Here is an 18,384-nt window from a genome sequence, read left to right on the forward strand (position 1 = left end):
TGATTACCATAACAACGTGGATTTTGAAGATGCTTCCAGCTCTATGAAAGTCGTCTTCTTCAGCTTATGTGTGAATTAGTTTAAAAATGCTTTAACGGGGTTTTATGTGTTGGCATGAACAGAAAGTGAAATTTCCTCCTCCTACTGAAGCGTCAGCAGTTCCAACTTGTCACTCTGGTTGATGACACAGTCGTAAAGGCCGGACTGAGCTGTGGATTTGGTAGTTTCAGTTTTTCCGTCTTTATCTTCTCTCCAGGTCCTGTCAGGTTGTGCCATCATTGTTCGGGGTCAGCCTCGAGGCGGCCCGCCCCCAGAACGCCAGATCAACCTCAGCAACATTCGAGCCGGAGCGCTAGCACGGCGAGCAGCACAGGGCCAACCCGACATCAAGGACACCCCTGATGAGGTACGAAGGGCAAAGTGCCTTTTTTTTCCCATGGTGCATTCCTCCTTTAGTGTTCTCAACAAAAACTACCAGGAGGCAAAACAAAAGCCATATCTAAAAAAAAGACCTTTTAGTTCTTTATGAATTTATAAGAATTGAATTGATTCATAGACTTAATCACTCTATCATTACTACTTTTATAAATTCTTTAAGATGTACCAGCTTATCTAAAATTCACAAAAATAGAATAAAATTTCACATTTAAAGAAAATTGTATTTTGATCTGCTTCTACTGTTGCTGTGGAGGAAAGAGCTAAACCTATATAGAAAACTTGAGAAGTTTGTTTTTCTAATATATTTTTTTCCTAAAAATGCCAAAATATAGAATGTTTTCCATGAAAATTTAAAAATAATCGTTTGTTTTGTCAGCATTTGCTGGAGTACTTTTTCAACCTGAATTCTCTGTGAACGTGATTCATTTCTGTTTTGCAGCCATGGGCCTTCCAAGCCCGAGAGTTCCTGAGAAAAAAGCTCATCGGGAAAGAAGTGTGCTTCAACGTGGAAATCAAGACCGCCATCGGCCGCGAGTACGGCATGGTTTACCTGGGAAAAGGTGCAGCAACACTTGGCTGAACCACAGCAACATAAACAAAACACTGATTTGAATTCGATTTACAAGAATTTACATAAGATTTTTTTTTTTAAAAAATCAATGGAATACTGATTTATTTTTATATTTCTATTTAAAACCAAGTAAGTACAAAAAGTAGTGCTTTAAAATGAACTTGAGTTGATTTGCTTTGATATAAATGCTGAATTATTGCAATAAAAACTAATTGATTAATTATCAAAAAACAAAATTTTATATTTTACTTGAAATTTGTATCTAGTTTAGCATTTTTCAAGTAAAGATCAAGTTGATTCTGATAAGTTTAAAAAGTAATCCCAAGCAATTTATTTTATTGATGAGCATAAAAGTGAATTTAATAAAAAACAAACATTTATGACTGATATTTCTACCTTAATATTCTAGTTATAAGACGTTAATAATGTTTATAGTCCATTTCTAGAACCATTATAAGACGTTAGATTAGTGTTTAATATGATGTTTAGACTAATTCACATTTGAATAACTTTTATTATCCATTTGTTAGCAATTATTAAATTATTAGCGTGACGAATACTTGTTTATGCTTATTAAATGTTTCATTTAACCAGATACCACTCTTGGGGTATAAAACATCTGAATTTTATCTTAATTTTTCACCTTTTTTTACTTTATTGTCTTAAAATACAGAAATAAAGGCAATAACATAGCTGTAATAAACAAAAACATGTATTGACATTGTGAATATTCCAGGAGATGAAAAATGGAAGACAAAACTGCACACACTTAAGTGTTTGGGTCAAGATTGATCTATTTGTAATTTTGAAAACGCGCACAAATCCATAAATACAAGCGAATCCATATATAAACACATGGTTGCATTAGGATATTAGGATGACGACAGTCGTCCAAAGACAAGGTAAACATTCAAATATAGGAATCTCTCCCATCTATCTTTTCAAAAACATACATTTTTAGTTGTAGACGTTTTCATTTTTTTTATCCACTGAATTATTGTTGTTGGATTTGGTTTGAGCCAATTTAAACTTTTCTGTATTTCTGTTTTCCTGTCTTCTCTCTGTAGACACAACAGGCGAGAACATTGCAGAGTCCTTGGTGAACGAAGGTCTCGCCACAGTCCGAAGGGAAGGAATCAGAGGGAACAAGTAAGAGTTCATCTAAACTGCTTAAAGCAACATTTCAAAGACATCTTTGTCACTTACTGAAATGTGTTTTTTTTAGCCAATATTTTATAGAAATCCTTTCATTGACAAATTATTTAGTTTGAAACATTGACGCTGTGTTTACACCGGCCTCAGCAATATTCATTTAAGCGGTCGCCTCCAGTGCGAAGTCTACTAATGTGCGTTTCAGGCTTCCGCGTCCAAAACTCTTGCAATTACCCATCGCTGAGGAAGTTTTTAAGACCCTTTTCAGACTCTTTGTACAAGATTTGTGCCCATTAAACTCGTGTGAAAAGTTAAACTAGCTGAAATTTAAAGGGGCCAGACCAAAAAAAATATTCTATAAATTTTTTTTAAAAAGTAAGAAAACCAGGGGTCTGCTGTACTCGTGTGCCGAACCGTGGCTAGTGACCCGTACGGATCATCCCTGATCCCTTTTATCAAAAACCAAATAAAATCTATCTAGGAAGGGCCACAAATTCTGTGTATCGATTATATGGGGACAGTTATTTCCTAAAGCTCAGCTTGTTAATTCTCAAGTCACCAGTTTTGTGTTGGGAATGTGGGGTGGGGGCCACAGTTATTGTCCTGTAAGCTTCTAAGGAGCACGAGTAAAGGATCGGTGAGATATACTTAATTCTTCAAACGGCTGACTGTGCAGAATTGACATGGAGAAATCATTTCCCAGCTGGTGGCTGCACGGCCCTGCTGCGCCTCGCATGTCCTTCCCAAAACCCTTTTGTACCACTCTCCCCCCTTAAATACAAGCCCACCCCCCCTGCAATATGACAACGCTCTGCACATCCCCCCAGTGGCTGCATTTGCACATAACAAACATTAACAGCAATTTGACTCATGCTGCTACATTTGTATCTTCCAAAATGAACAGAGATGATGTGAACATTTTGCCTCTAATGACCCATTTCAAGCCTTCTGTGCAATGGCCTATAACAAGCACTAATGTAAACGGTGCTTTAAGTGTAAGCCGGCGTCGTTTGGCCGAAGGGGAGGCCCATTACTCAGCCGGGACTCCAGGCCTTTGTTTTTCCCTCTGTGAACTCGCCTCCAATATCATTACTCCTCGTGACTTGCTACGTTGATCACACTAACTGTGATGTGATGATAATTATGGAGGTGATGATAATGATGATCGCTGCGGACAGCGCTGTTAAACGTGTTGAGAAGCTGCCTGCTGCCTGCTAACGTGGGCAAAGCTGATGACCTGGGGCTTGTTCAACAGAGCACCAAAGCATTGGAGGATTTTTTTTTTTTTATGTTTGATTTTTAACCACTTCTACTGACAAAAATCAAAATATTATCCTATTATTGGACTTTTCACCTTTCTAATGGTTCTGACAGAAGTATTGTTGGAGTATCAACCTGTTAATATGACAACATTTATAGAAATGAGTGACCTCAGATGTCAATCCCAGTGAAAATAACTTATTCGCAGGTGCAACTTATATTCGCAGGTGTGACTTATATGTAGAGGTGCGACTTATACACGCAGGTGTGACTTATATGTAGAGGTGCGACTTATATGCGCAGGTGCGACTTATATGCGCAGGTGCGACTTATATGCGCAGGTGCGACTTATACGCGCAGGCGCGACTTATAGTCGCAGGCGCGACTTATAGTCGCAGGCGCGACTTATAGTCGCAGGCGCGACTTATACGCGCGGGTGCGACTTATAGTCGCAGGCGCGGCTTATACTCGCAGGCGCGGCTTATACTCGCAGGCGCGGCTTATACGCGCGGGTGCGACTTATAGTCGCAGGCGCGGCTTATACTCGCAGGCGCGGCTTATACTCGCAGGCGCGGCTTATACTCGCAGGCGCGGCTTATAGTCGCAGGCGCGGCTTATAGTCGCAGGCGCGGCTTATAGTCACAGGCTTCTGTGTCTCATACTACAGAGTGAGTTGTAGTTTGAAAAATATGGTAGATGTTACAAGAAATATTTCTGTCAATATGGAGAGAGCATAAACAGTTGCTGGATTAATGTCAGTGAAACTTCTTAACCTAAATTATTAACCATAAGAGTTTAAGCACAACAGTCTTAAATTTAATATATATATATTTTTGTTCTTGCTGCTCTAAAATTGAACCATTCTTAAATCAGCATAATGCAAATCATCAAGAATTTTATTAAAATGTGCAACATTTAGTTAATTTGATCAAAAACGATGCTACAGCAAATTAACCTGGTTATAAAACAGATTATTTAGAACACACTTTCCGTTGCTGTCTTTCAAAAGTCAGTCCACTCCTTTTTTTTCTCTTTTTTTTGTGGGTTTAATAACTAATGTAACTCTTGCGCTTTCAGATTATAATCCCTTTTTTGTGGATTGTGGAATAGTTTTTATTATTCAATATAAACCTACTAGTATCAGATTTTACTCACTTAACTACCACTCACTAGTGCAGAAACGACAACAGCTCCACCTTATAGCTTCCTGTGCCTTTTTTTTTTTTTTTTTTTTTTTTATAACTTTTTGCTGCATACATTCAGGGAATTGACGTTTTTTTCTTTATAGATTCTCGTTCAATTTGGCCTGAACCCTTTCAAGCACACCCGTATACTGTATGTGGCCTCCTGCTACCTTTTGGAGCACTAAAACTCAGCAGGGGACTTCAGTGTTTTCTTGTGTTTTAAGTATTCTAGACTTCACAATGGAGATAAGTGGAAATGCAGACAAAAGCCTGGCAGTTGTTTGGTGCCCTGGTCATTTTTAATAATACAATCCGTCAATATCTGTTTGACTTGAGGAGTGAAGTCTATTTTTAAAACAAAAAGGGAAGTTTGCTGCTTTCGGACTCAGTTGTTTTTCCATCAGCGGTTGCATTCTCAGTTTATTGTCTTAAAAACAATTGCCGTCTTAAAGGAAGTTTGACGAGTCGTTCAAAGTAAGCATAAAACCCCTCATGCACAGACTATTTAGGGAATAAAAACTAACTCCCCATTTTTTGGAGGCTTCTGTCCAGAAGTGCAATTAGGAACACACAGCTGGAATAAAGGCAACGCCAGTTGATGCCATTTTCAAGTGGAGCTTCCTTTGTGGTGTTGGAAAAGTTTTTTTTTCCTCTCTTTCATTTTAGAAGTCCCTTCCTTCAAACTCCCATAGCCATTGAGTATGCCTCAGAAGAACTGAGGCCTGTGTCTATTTAAAGTTCTGAATAATTAATGTTGTACAAAGGCTCTCAGAAAGCCTTAGACTGCACAGTTTGGGACGCCGGCATAGAATTAATTGCAGAGGGATTTCTTTTTTTAAGTTGTTAAAGTTCTCGGACTTTTACATCAAATGTTCAGGTACACTTTGGAGCAGCTGATAATCAGTTTGTGTTGTTTTTATTCTACCTATTTTTGGAAAAAAATAAAAGTCTTGTCATGTATTCACTTTAATCTGCGAAAGATTTCTTTATAGGTTTAATATTCCATTAATTATTGTGTGGATTTTTAGTTTTCCTGTTCATCAATTGCACATTTTCCCATCATTGGTTATTTTATCTAAACATTTTCTTCATTTGCTGATGACGTTTAGTTCTTTTCAAAGCAGAAAGTCTGTTTTTATGTTTGTATTGCATCAAATTAAATCAGATGAACTAAACTGCCTGTGCAGAGTCGATTTCACAACGCGACTCTTCACACTTCCTTTACAGAGCAGATGGCTTGATAAAGTGAAGAGAACATCAAGTCAATTATAAGTACTTTTTATTTTCAAGAAAATCACAAAATCAGAGACGCTGAAATGAATAGTTGGTGCTAAACTGTGTTTTTCAACTACATGTGTCAAATGGATCTGATCTGGATCTGGCGGAGCTAATCGGAATTTTTGAGTCAATATTAGTACCATTATTGACTAAGGTTAAGAAATCATCAATACAAGCTTTTATAAGAATTGCAAAAATAGCAATATTTTTAAATAATATAAAACTGTAAGATGTGTTTTTGATCCTTTCATTTGTAATAACCTTCCACTCTGCTGTCCTCTGTGCCCCCATATAAAATGTTCTAGCTCCGCCCCTGGATCTAATGGATTTTTACTTTTTTTTTTTTTTTTTTTTTATCTTATGGTCTGAACCGTTTCTGTTTTGTGTCCAGTCCTGAACAGGCCCGACTCTGTGAGCTGGAGGACCAGGCCAAGGCTTCCAAGAAAGGCTTGTGGAGCGAGGGAGGAGGCACACAGACCATCCGGGACCTCAAGTACACCATCGAGAATCCCCGCAATTTTGTCGACTCTTTGCATCAGAAACCCATCAATGGTAATGTGTTTGGAGTGAAAAGTGTGTGGAGCCCAGAAAAGTGGTATTCGTAGATCCAAAATCCATAATCTTTTCTCCTGAAAACCTGGTTTTGAAGTCGGACGTCCTCTCCTTTTTATGTGGTCACTTTTCAGCAACTCTTGTTGACCTTCCTTAACTCATTTGATTCGCCGGGAACTCTCACTCAGCTCATTTCACAACCCTTTAATTGAATAAAGAGCATTAAAAGAAATGTTTTTCTTTTAATTCATTCATTTAGTTTTTATCTAAATTGATAACATTCATTGCATCCCATTAGATTTCAATGGACCACAATGGATTGGTCAGAATCTACTGCTGGATTTAAGGAGCTTTTATTATCTATCTCAAAAGTGGAACGTTGGACAGAAAAACATTATCCAGGAATAAATGAGGACATTCCCATCTTCTTTTGGGGATAGAATAACACACAGGTGTTATGGTTGTCTAGAAAATGAGGCCAGTTTTATTAAGATCTCTTCATATTTATTTTATGAAATTGTTACCATAGAAACTGTAAGGCTTTCCTATTGACAACATCATTTTTATTTTGTTTACCCACTCCTAAAAATCATCTTTTTTATGTTTTTAGCATGTTCTTTTAGCATTTTTGTCATAGAATTTACAATTAAACTGTTGGATCAGAAAACTGGATACTAGAAAAGTCTTGAACTAATGACCCATCTACAGAAATGTGTGTGAAATGTAAGCGATCAACACTCATACTGTTGCAAACTTCAACTTCATAATCATAATTAAAAGATCACTGGGAACGATAGAAAAAAACGTAGTGGGTGACAGGAAGGGGGGTGGGGTTACGAGGTTACTCAGGTAAATATCTAATTAACTATTACTGCTACCCTGCCAAAATTCTAAGAAATTTTTTTTTTTTTGTTTTAATTTTGGTTAAAAATGTCATGATTAAAAGACCATTGGGAACGCTTTTAAAATAGATTAAAAAAACATCAGAGTGGGACTAGGGATAGGAAGTTAGGGATTGATTTTCAGAGGATTAGTGGTGTTTTTATGCAAACTTTACTCCCTATAGAACTCTATAAATTAAATACCAAGCGTAAAACATTTCAAATTTCCCATATTTTACTTTCCTAAAATGACCATGTTTAACTGTGTTTTTACTCTCAGGGTAAAATCTTTACCTTCAAACTTCATGTCAATTCAACTTGTTTTCTGGAATGATGAAGAAAAATCTTCCACATTAGACTGTCTTTAAAAAAAAGGTTTAGTCTCAAAGCGGAATTTCCTCACCTGCTTGTGTTTCCTCCCCTCAGCCATCATAGAGCACGTTCGTGACGGCAGCGTTGTCCGTGCCTTGCTGCTTCCTGACTACTATCTGGTCACCGTCATGCTGTCTGGTGTCAAGGTAACCACCAGTCTTCTTTTAAAAACGCATTTTAATAACATATTGTCCTGGACCTTTTTGTAGGTTTTTTGGCATGTAAAAACAATCACACTTTCAGGAATTTCAGCAATCTTGATATTGAAACGTTTCAGCTAATTCAGGAAATTACCGCTTGCATTTTTAGCATGTATAAACTTCATAGTTTTTGAAATATCAAGCAAAATCTTCCCTGTAGAAATTGAACAAGAGTCTTCAAATTCAGTATTTTACTTAAATTAGGAGCAAGTCTTTATATATATTTATTTATTTCTCATGTTTTAATCTTTTATAGTAATGTTCAAAGACTTTGGCATTGAGTTGTTATATTAGCATATGCTAGCTCATTGGGTTATTTGGCATCTACTGAAAATTTTTTAGGCTAATTTAGAGTACAGCTTCTATTTTAGCAACATGCTAACGTTTTTGGCTAATTTGGTTTACTGAGTAATTTTAGACCATTTTAGAATTTAGCTAGTATTCAAGCAACATGCTAGCTTTTTGGCTAATATAGACACTTTTCAATTTTTTTTCAGGCTAATTTGGAGTTTAGCTAAAATTTTAGCAGTATGCTAGCTGTGTTGGCTAATTTAGACATTTTTCCAGTTTTTTTAGGCAAATCTAGAGTTAAGCTAACAATTTAACAACATGCTAGATGTTTTGGCAAAATTAGACATTTTTCCAGTTTTTTCTTTTTATTAGAATAATTTAGACTTTAGCTGATATTTTAGTTTTAAGCTTGCTGTGTTGGCTAGTATAGACATTATTCCAGATTTTTCTTCAGGCTAATTTTGAGTTTAGCTAACAAGTGTAGCATTATGCTAGCTGTGTTGGCAAATTTAGATATTTTTCCATTTTTTTTAGGCTAATTTGGAGTTTAGCTAACATTTTATCAACATGCTAGATGTTCTGGCAAATTTAGACGTTTTTCCTTTTTTTATTTAATTTTATTTATTAATGTTGATTTTAATATTTTAGTTTTATTACTGTTGTGTTGGCTAATTTAGACATTTTTCCATTTTTTTTGGCTAATTTGGCACATTGGTAATATAGTAAGCTTTCAGCTTCAGCATTTTCAGCAATCAGCTTTAACATCTTCAGCAGCCACAGTCAGCTTGTAGCATTCACACTAGCATTATCCCATTCCATACATCTAGTTTAACCACAAAAACGGGAAAAAAACCCAAATGCATTAATTGCTAGCATCTTGTCGTAGTAATGGCCTCTCCCTCCACACCCCTATTCTTTTTTAATTAATTAATGGTCTTTCTGACAGTTATGTATTTTAATGCATCCTGGTGTAGTCTTCAGACGTTTAAAGGATAGCATCTATTTTTATTCACCTCCTTCAGGCTGCTTGTTCTGGCATTGTCATATCGGCGCTACTAAATTTCCCCCATCAATCGCTTTCACCCAGCTCAGCTTTGCCAATGAACCACTCAAGATAACTAATCCAGCTCGTCTCCCACTGGAAGATGTTGCATCCATTTCAAGGTGTTCTCCGGGACTGCTGCGCTCATGTTTTGCTGCACTCGAAGAGAAATTACACATTACAGGTGCAGGAAGGTGACACCGTATTAACGTGATTATCTGACAGAAGGAACTCGTTTGCAGATTGAAGAGCGTAAATTGAAGCAAATAATCATTTAGCGTGGGTGCGATAGATCAGGATGGCAGCTCTGAGAGGCGTTCATTTAAACACAAATTGTTTTTTTTCTGTTTTTGCTCATAGTGTCCGACGTTCAAGAGGGAAGCAGATGGGACGGAAACACCCGAGCCGTTTGCAGCAGAAGCCAAATTCTTCACTGAATCGCGACTCCTGCAGCGGGACGTGCAGATCATTCTGGAGAGCTGCCCCAACCAGATCATCCTGGGCACCATCCTCCACCCGGTAACACACCGAATCCGGCAGTGGTTGTACAAAACGGCGGCTCATTTAGTCATCGGTTTGCTTCCACTTTTTGTCTTTTAGAATGGAAACATCACAGAGCTCCTGCTGAAGGAAGGCTTTGCCCGCTGTGTGGACTGGTCCATGGCTGTTTACACCCAGGGAGCTGAGAAACTCAGAGCTGCTGAGCGGTACGCACAATTTAGAAAAACTTTTGTGTCTCTTCAAGTTGAGAAAACTGATACATTTCTGATAGCATCATTAACCTTTTGATGGCAGGATAATTAACTTGAATGTGTCAGGCTGCTTACATCTCACTGGTGAATATTCAGAACATTATCTGTACTTGCTTACAATTTAGGGTGCTGTTAAAGTAATCGTCACTTAAGCTTTAGGTTTTTTGTGTGTGTAATTAGTTTTCCAGCTGTCTTGACATTGTTGTAAATTAAGCTCTCCTTGTTCTCCCTGGAATTGATTGTTTTCTTTGGACAGATCTGCTAAAGAGCGCAAGATTCGCATCTGGAAGGACTACGTGGCTCCCACGGCCAACCTGGACCAGAAAGACCGGCAGTTTGTAGCCAAGGTGAGCGTCCGAGAATCTTTTATTGAAGAAAAAAAAAATCCTAAATGGTGCCTATAACCCATTTAATCCTACTTTAAACTTCCTAAGTTTCTAATGTATGTCCTTTTCTTCTGCATTTCCTTCTGAATAAAACCAACTAAAGAAACCGCTCAGTCAACGAAGGAGCAGTTCATGCCTAATGACACTTGTAAATTGATACCAGGTAAACTTGCTGCTCAGAATCGCCAACAAAAGCCAAGAATAAGACTTGCTTTAGAGGTTATTGGACGGGTCCTTGGGAGAAAAGGAAGTATCTTTGATATTGAATACAGCAGGATGTAGCCCCTCTTAAAGTCAGCACATATTCGTTCCAACCAAGATTGACTGCTTGATGCATTTTGGTAATACAGCTTACCCTCACTGCCAAGATAAGATGACGTACTATAAGTTGTCACTTCAATGTCGTAAAGCAAAGGCAGCTTTAAAACGTCAGCTGGAATTTTTTTTATTTATTTTTTTATAAAGTGAGATCAATGGTTCAGAAGCCCCCAAATACACAAAATGAAAAACTTACTCTTCTTCTGTTTGTGTGCTCTAAAAAGGTTAAATCCCTGAAAAAAAGTCGCTGGTAGCTGAGCGTTGCATAAAAAGGTGTTGCTTTGGCAATCTGCTTACAGGATAAAATTGAACTGTAAAAAAAAAAAAAAAGAAGCAGTATTCGTTTCCCTGAGTTAGAGGGAAGAGGCTGGAGAAAGGATAAAACATTTATATTCAGCGTGAGCCGCTCTTAGATCTTTGACACCAACCCCTCCTGACACCCCCATTTAGAAAGGGTTGGTTGTGGGCAATGTGGGAATATTTTGTGGTGAGCTCAGGTGTTTATATTAAAAAGAGGCACAAAGACTATTAATCAGCGTAAGGCTGTGGATGAAAGGAAACACGCAGGTGGAATTGGGCGCAGAGGTGTTAAAATGGGAAAGTCATCAGTCCCTCTTGTAGTTCTACTTAGATTTATTGATTTAAAAATATTATTACACACATTTCTTATGTAAAAGTTGAAATTCGTTCAGTTTTAGATTGCTTTCTGTTTCTGTTGGAACTGCTTCTTCTACATGAATCACATTGTTAAGGGATTAAGCCATCTGCAAGTACTGGGACAATGTTCCTTTGGCAAGTGTTGACTTGGCTTTTTCTTTTTTAAAAATGATTATTCTTAACATTATGAGCCAGCAAAATAGTTGTCTTTCGGTTGAAAGGCCTCAATCTCTGAAGCTACGGCCACACCGTGAAAGTGGGCACATTCAAGAATGCTTTTTTTGGAGTATGGCCCATGGCAGAGGTCTGCAACCTTTTAATTTTATTTTTTATGGACTAAATCCAACAAGAGTGGCAAAAACCCCACCTCAAAAATCAGAAAAATACACTTTATTTATGTTTTTGTTGCCATTAAGTTATTCATTTATAGAATATAGCTTTAAAATAATCTCTACAATTATTTTTGAAAGCAGCTCATACAAGTTCCTTTCAAAATAAAGTGCATCCTGTGTTTGATAAGATCCTCCAGGTGCAGCAGGTTTCTTTGAACTAAAAAATGCGAAAACCTCTTTTCCATCATTCACTTTGGTGTTCCTTCATCTTTTGTTCTCCTTTTACTATTGAATATAAACACAACAACTTTGGTGTAGAATACAAATATTTTTTTCAAAACTATCATTAAAATAATCTACTCTGATAGCAGATTAAACCTTTTTTACCATAATTTTCCTCAGTTTGATTAAAAATGTACGCATAAATAACAAAATGTAATTAAAGTAAATGAACCAATACTAAAAATGCATTATTAATTCAAATTGTTTTAATTTTTCTTAAAAGCCTAACACAATGGAGGGGAAGGGGGGGCCTCAGGTTGCAGACCCGTGGCTCATGGTGTTGACCATAGGCATATATAGAGATGCAGTTTTTCATGGCATGTGCCTAAAATGTAGAAATGCAGAGCTGATGACATTTCTCTATGCAGCCTTGCAGTGAGTGTGCCCATCAGACACACTGGTGTGCTCTTCAACGGCAATCCCCTCCTAGAGAATTCCTGCAGCTCCTTCAGATTCAAAAGTTTCACATAAGTCAGTCCCTCCAGGATTAACTATTAACGCAAATTCAAGCATACCCCCGATTTGTTGCTCACCCTTCAACTCTACATTTTCGTCACAGCTTTACTGCAATATATCTTGAGAACAGTCGTGAACAGTCGCGCCAGGTGGTGGTGGTGATGGTGGGGGGTTGCGCTGAGCGGGTGTGGAGCAGACCCGTCAATGTGCTCACACACCTGCTGCGTTGGCGCACTTTCAAGCGGCCACTTTCATTGTAAAGTCTATGCAAATGCCCGTAGACGTTCGAAATTTTGCACGTTTATATAGAGTTTTGATTGACAGTTAAAATTGCGATTTTAAAACTGTGAATCGCATTGTGACTTGACTGAATCGTTACATTCCTGAATTACATGTTTTCTTATAAATAACTGATTAAATATCGACGTGACCGTTTTTTAAATCGATCAAAGTATCGCAATATTTCACTGAATCGATATTTTCTTAAACTCCTAAGTCGGAGTCCCTGATTGGTCAAAGTTTGACCAGGTTTTGACGTTACATTAAAAGTCGTCACTTGGATGCAAGTTGTCTTGGGCGGTTTGAACATAGCTTGAGGTTTTATTTTTGGGAAAAAAAACCAAACTGCCAGCTGTCTGGTTAAAATGGCAGATCGTCCAGCGATCTGTGTTTAATACACATTTTCCTCTGGAGTCACTCATGTGGCTTTAGCACACCAGCAATACTGCAGCCTCAGAAGGAAGCATCGATCCGTCACTTCCATCATCATCGTTGTCTTCATCCGTATCCCTCCGCTCTCCTCGGCCACTCCACTTCTCCCTTCTTATTACCTCAGTAAGAAATAAATGGTGATGCGCCGCAGGTCCAACTCCCACAAGAGAATCCAGCTGACGTATCTTCCTCCTCGACTGTCAGAACTCCCTCCCATCTCCACCAGGCCTAAAGAAGCAGATATAGGCCACCTCCCTGTAGACCCCCCCCCCTCCCCCTCCACACCAGGTAGCCATTGACTTCCAAAAATGAAAAATACAAAGGTTACCCGGCATAAACTCAATTGATGACTTCACGCAGAAGAGAAGCGAAAACCTCTGGCTGAAATATTTCATAGAGGAAGTCCCTTTGAGGATAAAGCTGATACGAGGGGACTCTTAAATAAGTAACACAGACTGGGCTCAAGGTCAACCAGCTTCATGGAGACCGGGAAAAGCCACTTTTGAGGGGAGGATAATGAGAGGGTAAATTAGTTTGTGCTCTACTTAAAATCTTTGAACTGGAACGCCAATTAGTCGAAGGTCTTAAAATTAAAAGTGCCCCCTCCAGAATCGTTTTTAGTTACCAGCACACCCAGAGCCCTGAAAAATCTCCAATTTAGGGGTAAATCTGTATAATTTGGCTCCAGAAATGGTGTTCACCTACAAGTAACAAGTCTAAGCTTCAGCTCGGATCAGTGGTTCAAACCAATTTTTTTAATTTTATTTAACTAAACCCGAAGGTGGACAAGCTCATCCTCTTGACAAGCTACTGCAGATGTCATGTAAGCCGCTGGCAGAGGGTGGCAGTAGATCCCCACTTCTTCATTATCAGATTGACTCAGTGAGTCATGCTGCCAGCCCTATTTGTCTTTTTTTTTTTTGCCGGCTAGCTCGACCTGTCACTGCAGCTCCTTCTCCTAAGAATGTTTTGCTCTATTCTCTATCTTCTCGTCTGCCTCTGTTCCTGTGATATTTGCTGTGAGATTACGCTGCATCTCCCTGGCTCGCTCCATCTTTCTGTTCCCCGTCTTGGTGGATGTTGATTTGTCCTCCTGCGCGTCTGTCCTCTCGCCTCCACCAACTGATAATTAGCCAGTAAATGCTGAGCCTTTTTTTTTCTTTTTTTTCTTTTTTTTTAACTTCCCGCCGCCGCTGCTGCTACATTCTCTCTTGCACTTTATTTACTTGGGCAGGCCCCCAAAATGACCTTGTTAGAGTGTGAAGTCGTGTGGGATGGCGAGCTTGTGTGCGTGTCTCTGTGTGATTGCACGCTCCCCCTGGCACTTAATCACTACACCTCAGCCCTTCTCCGTATCTCTCCCTCTCAACTCAGTGATTAGTATATGATGTATTTTAGTTGCTGTTGTGGGCCGCCTGTTTAGCTTGTAGGTTGGTCTAATTTCTGTTCTCTGGTAGCTACGGTAAAGACGCTCTTGATTTGCTCCCAGAGTATATCAGGCACTCGCCTATGAGCTCATACACCTTTATCTGTGTTTGCAATAAAGTTTGGTCCTAAACGTTTGCTTTCTGTAAATCCCAGCGTGGGCAGGACAGACGAGCTGTAGCATGTGTGAAGCTTAGATATGAGATTTAATACTTTCATGTAGGTGGCAGTCTGTGTCAGGTCTTCTACAAGTAGCTCAGGACCAAACATGGACAAATATGGCCCTTTTGTGGTTCAGTGTTTCTTTATTCAGATCCTTGTGAATCAGGAGCAGAGCCAAAAAGTGCTACAATAGGCAGGCCTCTGCTCCATTCTGAAGCATCCACTTGCAGATGGTCAAATCAATGTTTGTCTTGTCTGAGCTGGTATCCGTCTCAAAACTGTGGGGCTAGATAACTCCAAAACTTTCAATTTTTGTTGCACTGGTAATGCTAGGTTGGAGTTTTGATGGGGACAAGACCAGGTAAACAGATGGATGATGGGAAACGAGGGTGGGCTTACTTTCACCTACTAGTCTGAGGTGAATTTCTAATGAACTACTGCCACTCTGCTGTAACTGTCCTAGAAAACGACAAAACGATGGTATCAGAACTAAAAGACCATTGGGAACACTTTTACAACATAACTTTCCATACATAGAAAAAGTTAAACCCAACAAGTTTTTTTTTTCGTCTCCATTGGTGGCCCTTCGTCTTGGACCACTTTGTGGTTGATCTGCAAAAGTTCCAATTTTCTGAAATTTGCAAATAAGCTTTGCCACTATTTTCTGGTAAAATGTTGTGCAACCATGTGACTGCTTCCCGATCCAATCACCAGTATGATTTCAAGTCGTTTCTCTTTGGTCATACGCATCGTCTAGGGCAGGGTTCTCAAACCCAATTCACCTTAGGGCCACTGAAGGCAGAGTCTGGCTGAGTCTGGCTGTATGGGGTTCCATTTGTGCCAAAAATATGTTTTTGCATCCACTGCGTGTATTTTTGTTTCATTTTCTATGTCTACTGAACAAGTTTATTGAACATTTGTTTATGTCTATGTAATACTAAGCAATATCTTCCGCCTGTCCTGTGAAACGACAGGAGCTAACGACGCTAGCAACAGTTGCTAAGGACTTTTCTGACAACCTGACCCAACGACAATAGCAAATGCAAAGTTTTAAGCATAAAGCAAGCTGAAACATCATAAAGCAAATACAAAGCTATCATTGAAGAAGTGTGGACACGCAGAAGATATTGCTTAGTAGACATTGAACTTTCATATTAGGGTGGGGGCAGCAAAATATCAGCTTGAGGGGCACAGATGGCCCCCCTGGTCTAAAGTGTCTGAAATATTATACACATTATACACTCTCCTATGTATAGAAACGTCTATGCCTCCAAATATCGAAAGATGAGTGAAGTGGGACTTTTAAAAGTGACGGACCTAGTTCTAGTAGAGTGACATGCAGAGGACTGAGATGTTAATTACAATTTTAAGAGATTTTTTTATGTTTACCAACCTTCCAGACATCCGTACACCCACGATAGCTTCTCCACACGAGAGAACTTTACTTTTCACCGTGTTTGAAAAACAGTTTTGCCGTCTAATTGGCTCTGCCTCTTAACCAATCAGATCTTGCCGTGGGCGGGACAATGCAGATATACGTCAAAATAGCTTACAATCAGTCTGGCTGATACTCGGCCCAGTCACGGCCTGAATAACTTATGTATTACTGGTATTGAAAAACTCATGAAAAAAGCTTCTTTTGCTTACAAATTATTACTTTTACTCCCCATTTTACAGGATTTGTCATGAATGTTGTGAAAACACAGTTCTGTTTAAATCTTTCTGTAGCCCTCAGTAAACGAGATGTCTTTTAAAGACTTTGTTTTCACCCCCGTTTCACTTCTTTTCACCCCTCCCCCCATTATCAACCAATCTTTTAAGATGGCTGATCATCCTCGGCCCATCCTCCGAGCCTTGCCGGCCTGCTGGGACGGTTTAGTTCCCCTTGCTTAGTCACCAACGCGTCCCTCCTCACCTCGCTCTCAATGCCTTCCTTTCACCACAGCATACAATCTTCACCGTCAGCCTTCTCCCACCTTTGAATAGATCTTTTTCTCTTCATTTAGCCTCTTCCCCGCTCCTCCACTGCCCGTTTTCCTTCCAGTCTAATGTTAGTTTTGCTCCAACACCTCTTAGAGTCTCAAAGCTTTCAACCCGTAAGCTGATTTTAATGAATACCGCTCTTTTTCACTCATTATCTTTCCATTGCAGGTGATGCAAGTGGTCAACGCTGACGCCATGCTCGTCAAACTCAACTCCGGAGAACACAAAACCATCCACCTGTCCAGCATTCGACCCCCCAGGAATGAAGGAGAGGTACATGCACCTGTTTTAACCTGATATTCTTGTTTATTCTCAGTTAATTACAAGCTCCTTAGCAACATCTGGCATGGAGGCTTTCTGTCATTTTGATGCGGTTAATGCAATAAAACCGTTTGTTTGGGGGCGTCTGTTTTTCCTCTGCTGCCTGTTTATATATATATATATATATTTTTGAAATGACTGATTATTTCTGACCACTTGGTGGCACCCCTGCCGTTGGGGCTCGACTCGCACACACCCAGTGGCTGCAGCATTGCAGCGAGTGAGGGAAATCAATATATTTTTCTTCTTCCACACTCCCCATCTTTTCCTTGCTGACTGGAAAAAAAAACACACATATACGTTTTTTATACACACCTACTTTGTGACACCAGGGGACTGGATGTTTATTGACATAATGGAAAAAACGGTAGTGACACAGATGTCTTTTTATTTCTCTGCGTTCCTCTACTCTCGTCGTCAGGACTGCTGTCACAAGAAAATCCCACTTTGTTCCTCCTGGGGGGGTTATTTAAAAGCTTTTTTTATTTAATGAAGAGATTTTGTTTTATTAGTTTTTTTTTTTATTCTCTCAAATGGATGTTTTCAGTGTTTCCAAGCATTCATCAACAAAATCCCGCACTCATTACCGCCTTTTGTCTCTACGTGGTTAACATTTCCTCATTTAGTCTCTCATCCTTTTGTTGCCTGTTCTCCTAACTGTCTCCCAGTACTTTCTCTTTTCTCTGCTTTCATTATTTCCCATGTTTTTCTTTCCTCTGAGCTGCTCTTTATTGTGTCAGTCAGTCTGCCTTTGCTTGCGCCAGATGCTTCAGCAGTATGCGTTTTGTGCTTCATTACACCGTCGTATGTTACAGCGAGCCGCGGAGAGGGAACCCAGATGTGAGGGCTCTTGCGGATTGTAATGGTGTGGCATTGGCACTGTTTGTGTTTTTGCTATTATTGCATCTCATGCATATTTAATTGCGTAGTCTTGAGTTGCAAATGCCGTGTTTACCAAAATCACCTTATTAAGGTTCTGGCTCAGTGACTTAGAGGGGTTTCAATGTGTTGGCTTGGATAAAAATGTGACTAACCCTTTAATGATGATATCTTAAACTAGCCAGATGATCGTTAAAGTTAAAGATGAGCTTAATAGATGGCGTGTTACCGCAGAGATTTGGCACTTTAGCTCAGATTATATACGATTGTGTTGTCAGAGTTGATCTGTTTTGCGACTGCGGCAGTGTAATCTCCTTTTAGAGCTGCTGTAGCACATAATATGCTGCTGCTTTAAGAGTTTTTACAGACTGTTCCTGGTGCTGCTGGTGCTTGTCAGCTAGTTATTTCTGTATGTGAGCTAAAGAGCTGCTCGCCCGTCTGTAATGCTGTTGGCTCAGCTTTCAGTGTTGTCGCTATGGCAGCAATGCAGAGTTATAAC

General features: G+C 39.2%; 1 protein-coding gene across 1 annotated transcript in view; it reads left to right on the forward strand.

Annotated features, from left to right (window-relative positions):
* snd1 (staphylococcal nuclease and tudor domain containing 1) overlaps positions 1-18,384 on the forward strand; it is a 181,017-nt gene that overhangs the window by 3,055 nt on the left and 159,578 nt on the right. The window contains exons 2-10 of the mRNA XM_024292246.1: positions 257-406; positions 878-998; positions 2,077-2,158; positions 6,275-6,435; positions 7,743-7,834; positions 9,582-9,740; positions 9,822-9,928; positions 10,230-10,320; positions 16,854-16,958. Coding sequence (XP_024148014.1) covers positions 257-406; positions 878-998; positions 2,077-2,158; positions 6,275-6,435; positions 7,743-7,834; positions 9,582-9,740; positions 9,822-9,928; positions 10,230-10,320; positions 16,854-16,958 — 1,068 coding nt within the window. The remainder of the gene's footprint in view (positions 1-256; positions 407-877; positions 999-2,076; positions 2,159-6,274; positions 6,436-7,742; positions 7,835-9,581; positions 9,741-9,821; positions 9,929-10,229; positions 10,321-16,853; positions 16,959-18,384) is intronic.

Source organism: Oryzias melastigma, linkage group LG23 (assembly GCF_002922805.2).
Source record: "Oryzias melastigma strain HK-1 linkage group LG23, ASM292280v2, whole genome shotgun sequence".
NCBI classification, from domain to species: domain Eukaryota; kingdom Metazoa; phylum Chordata; class Actinopteri; order Beloniformes; family Adrianichthyidae; genus Oryzias; species Oryzias melastigma.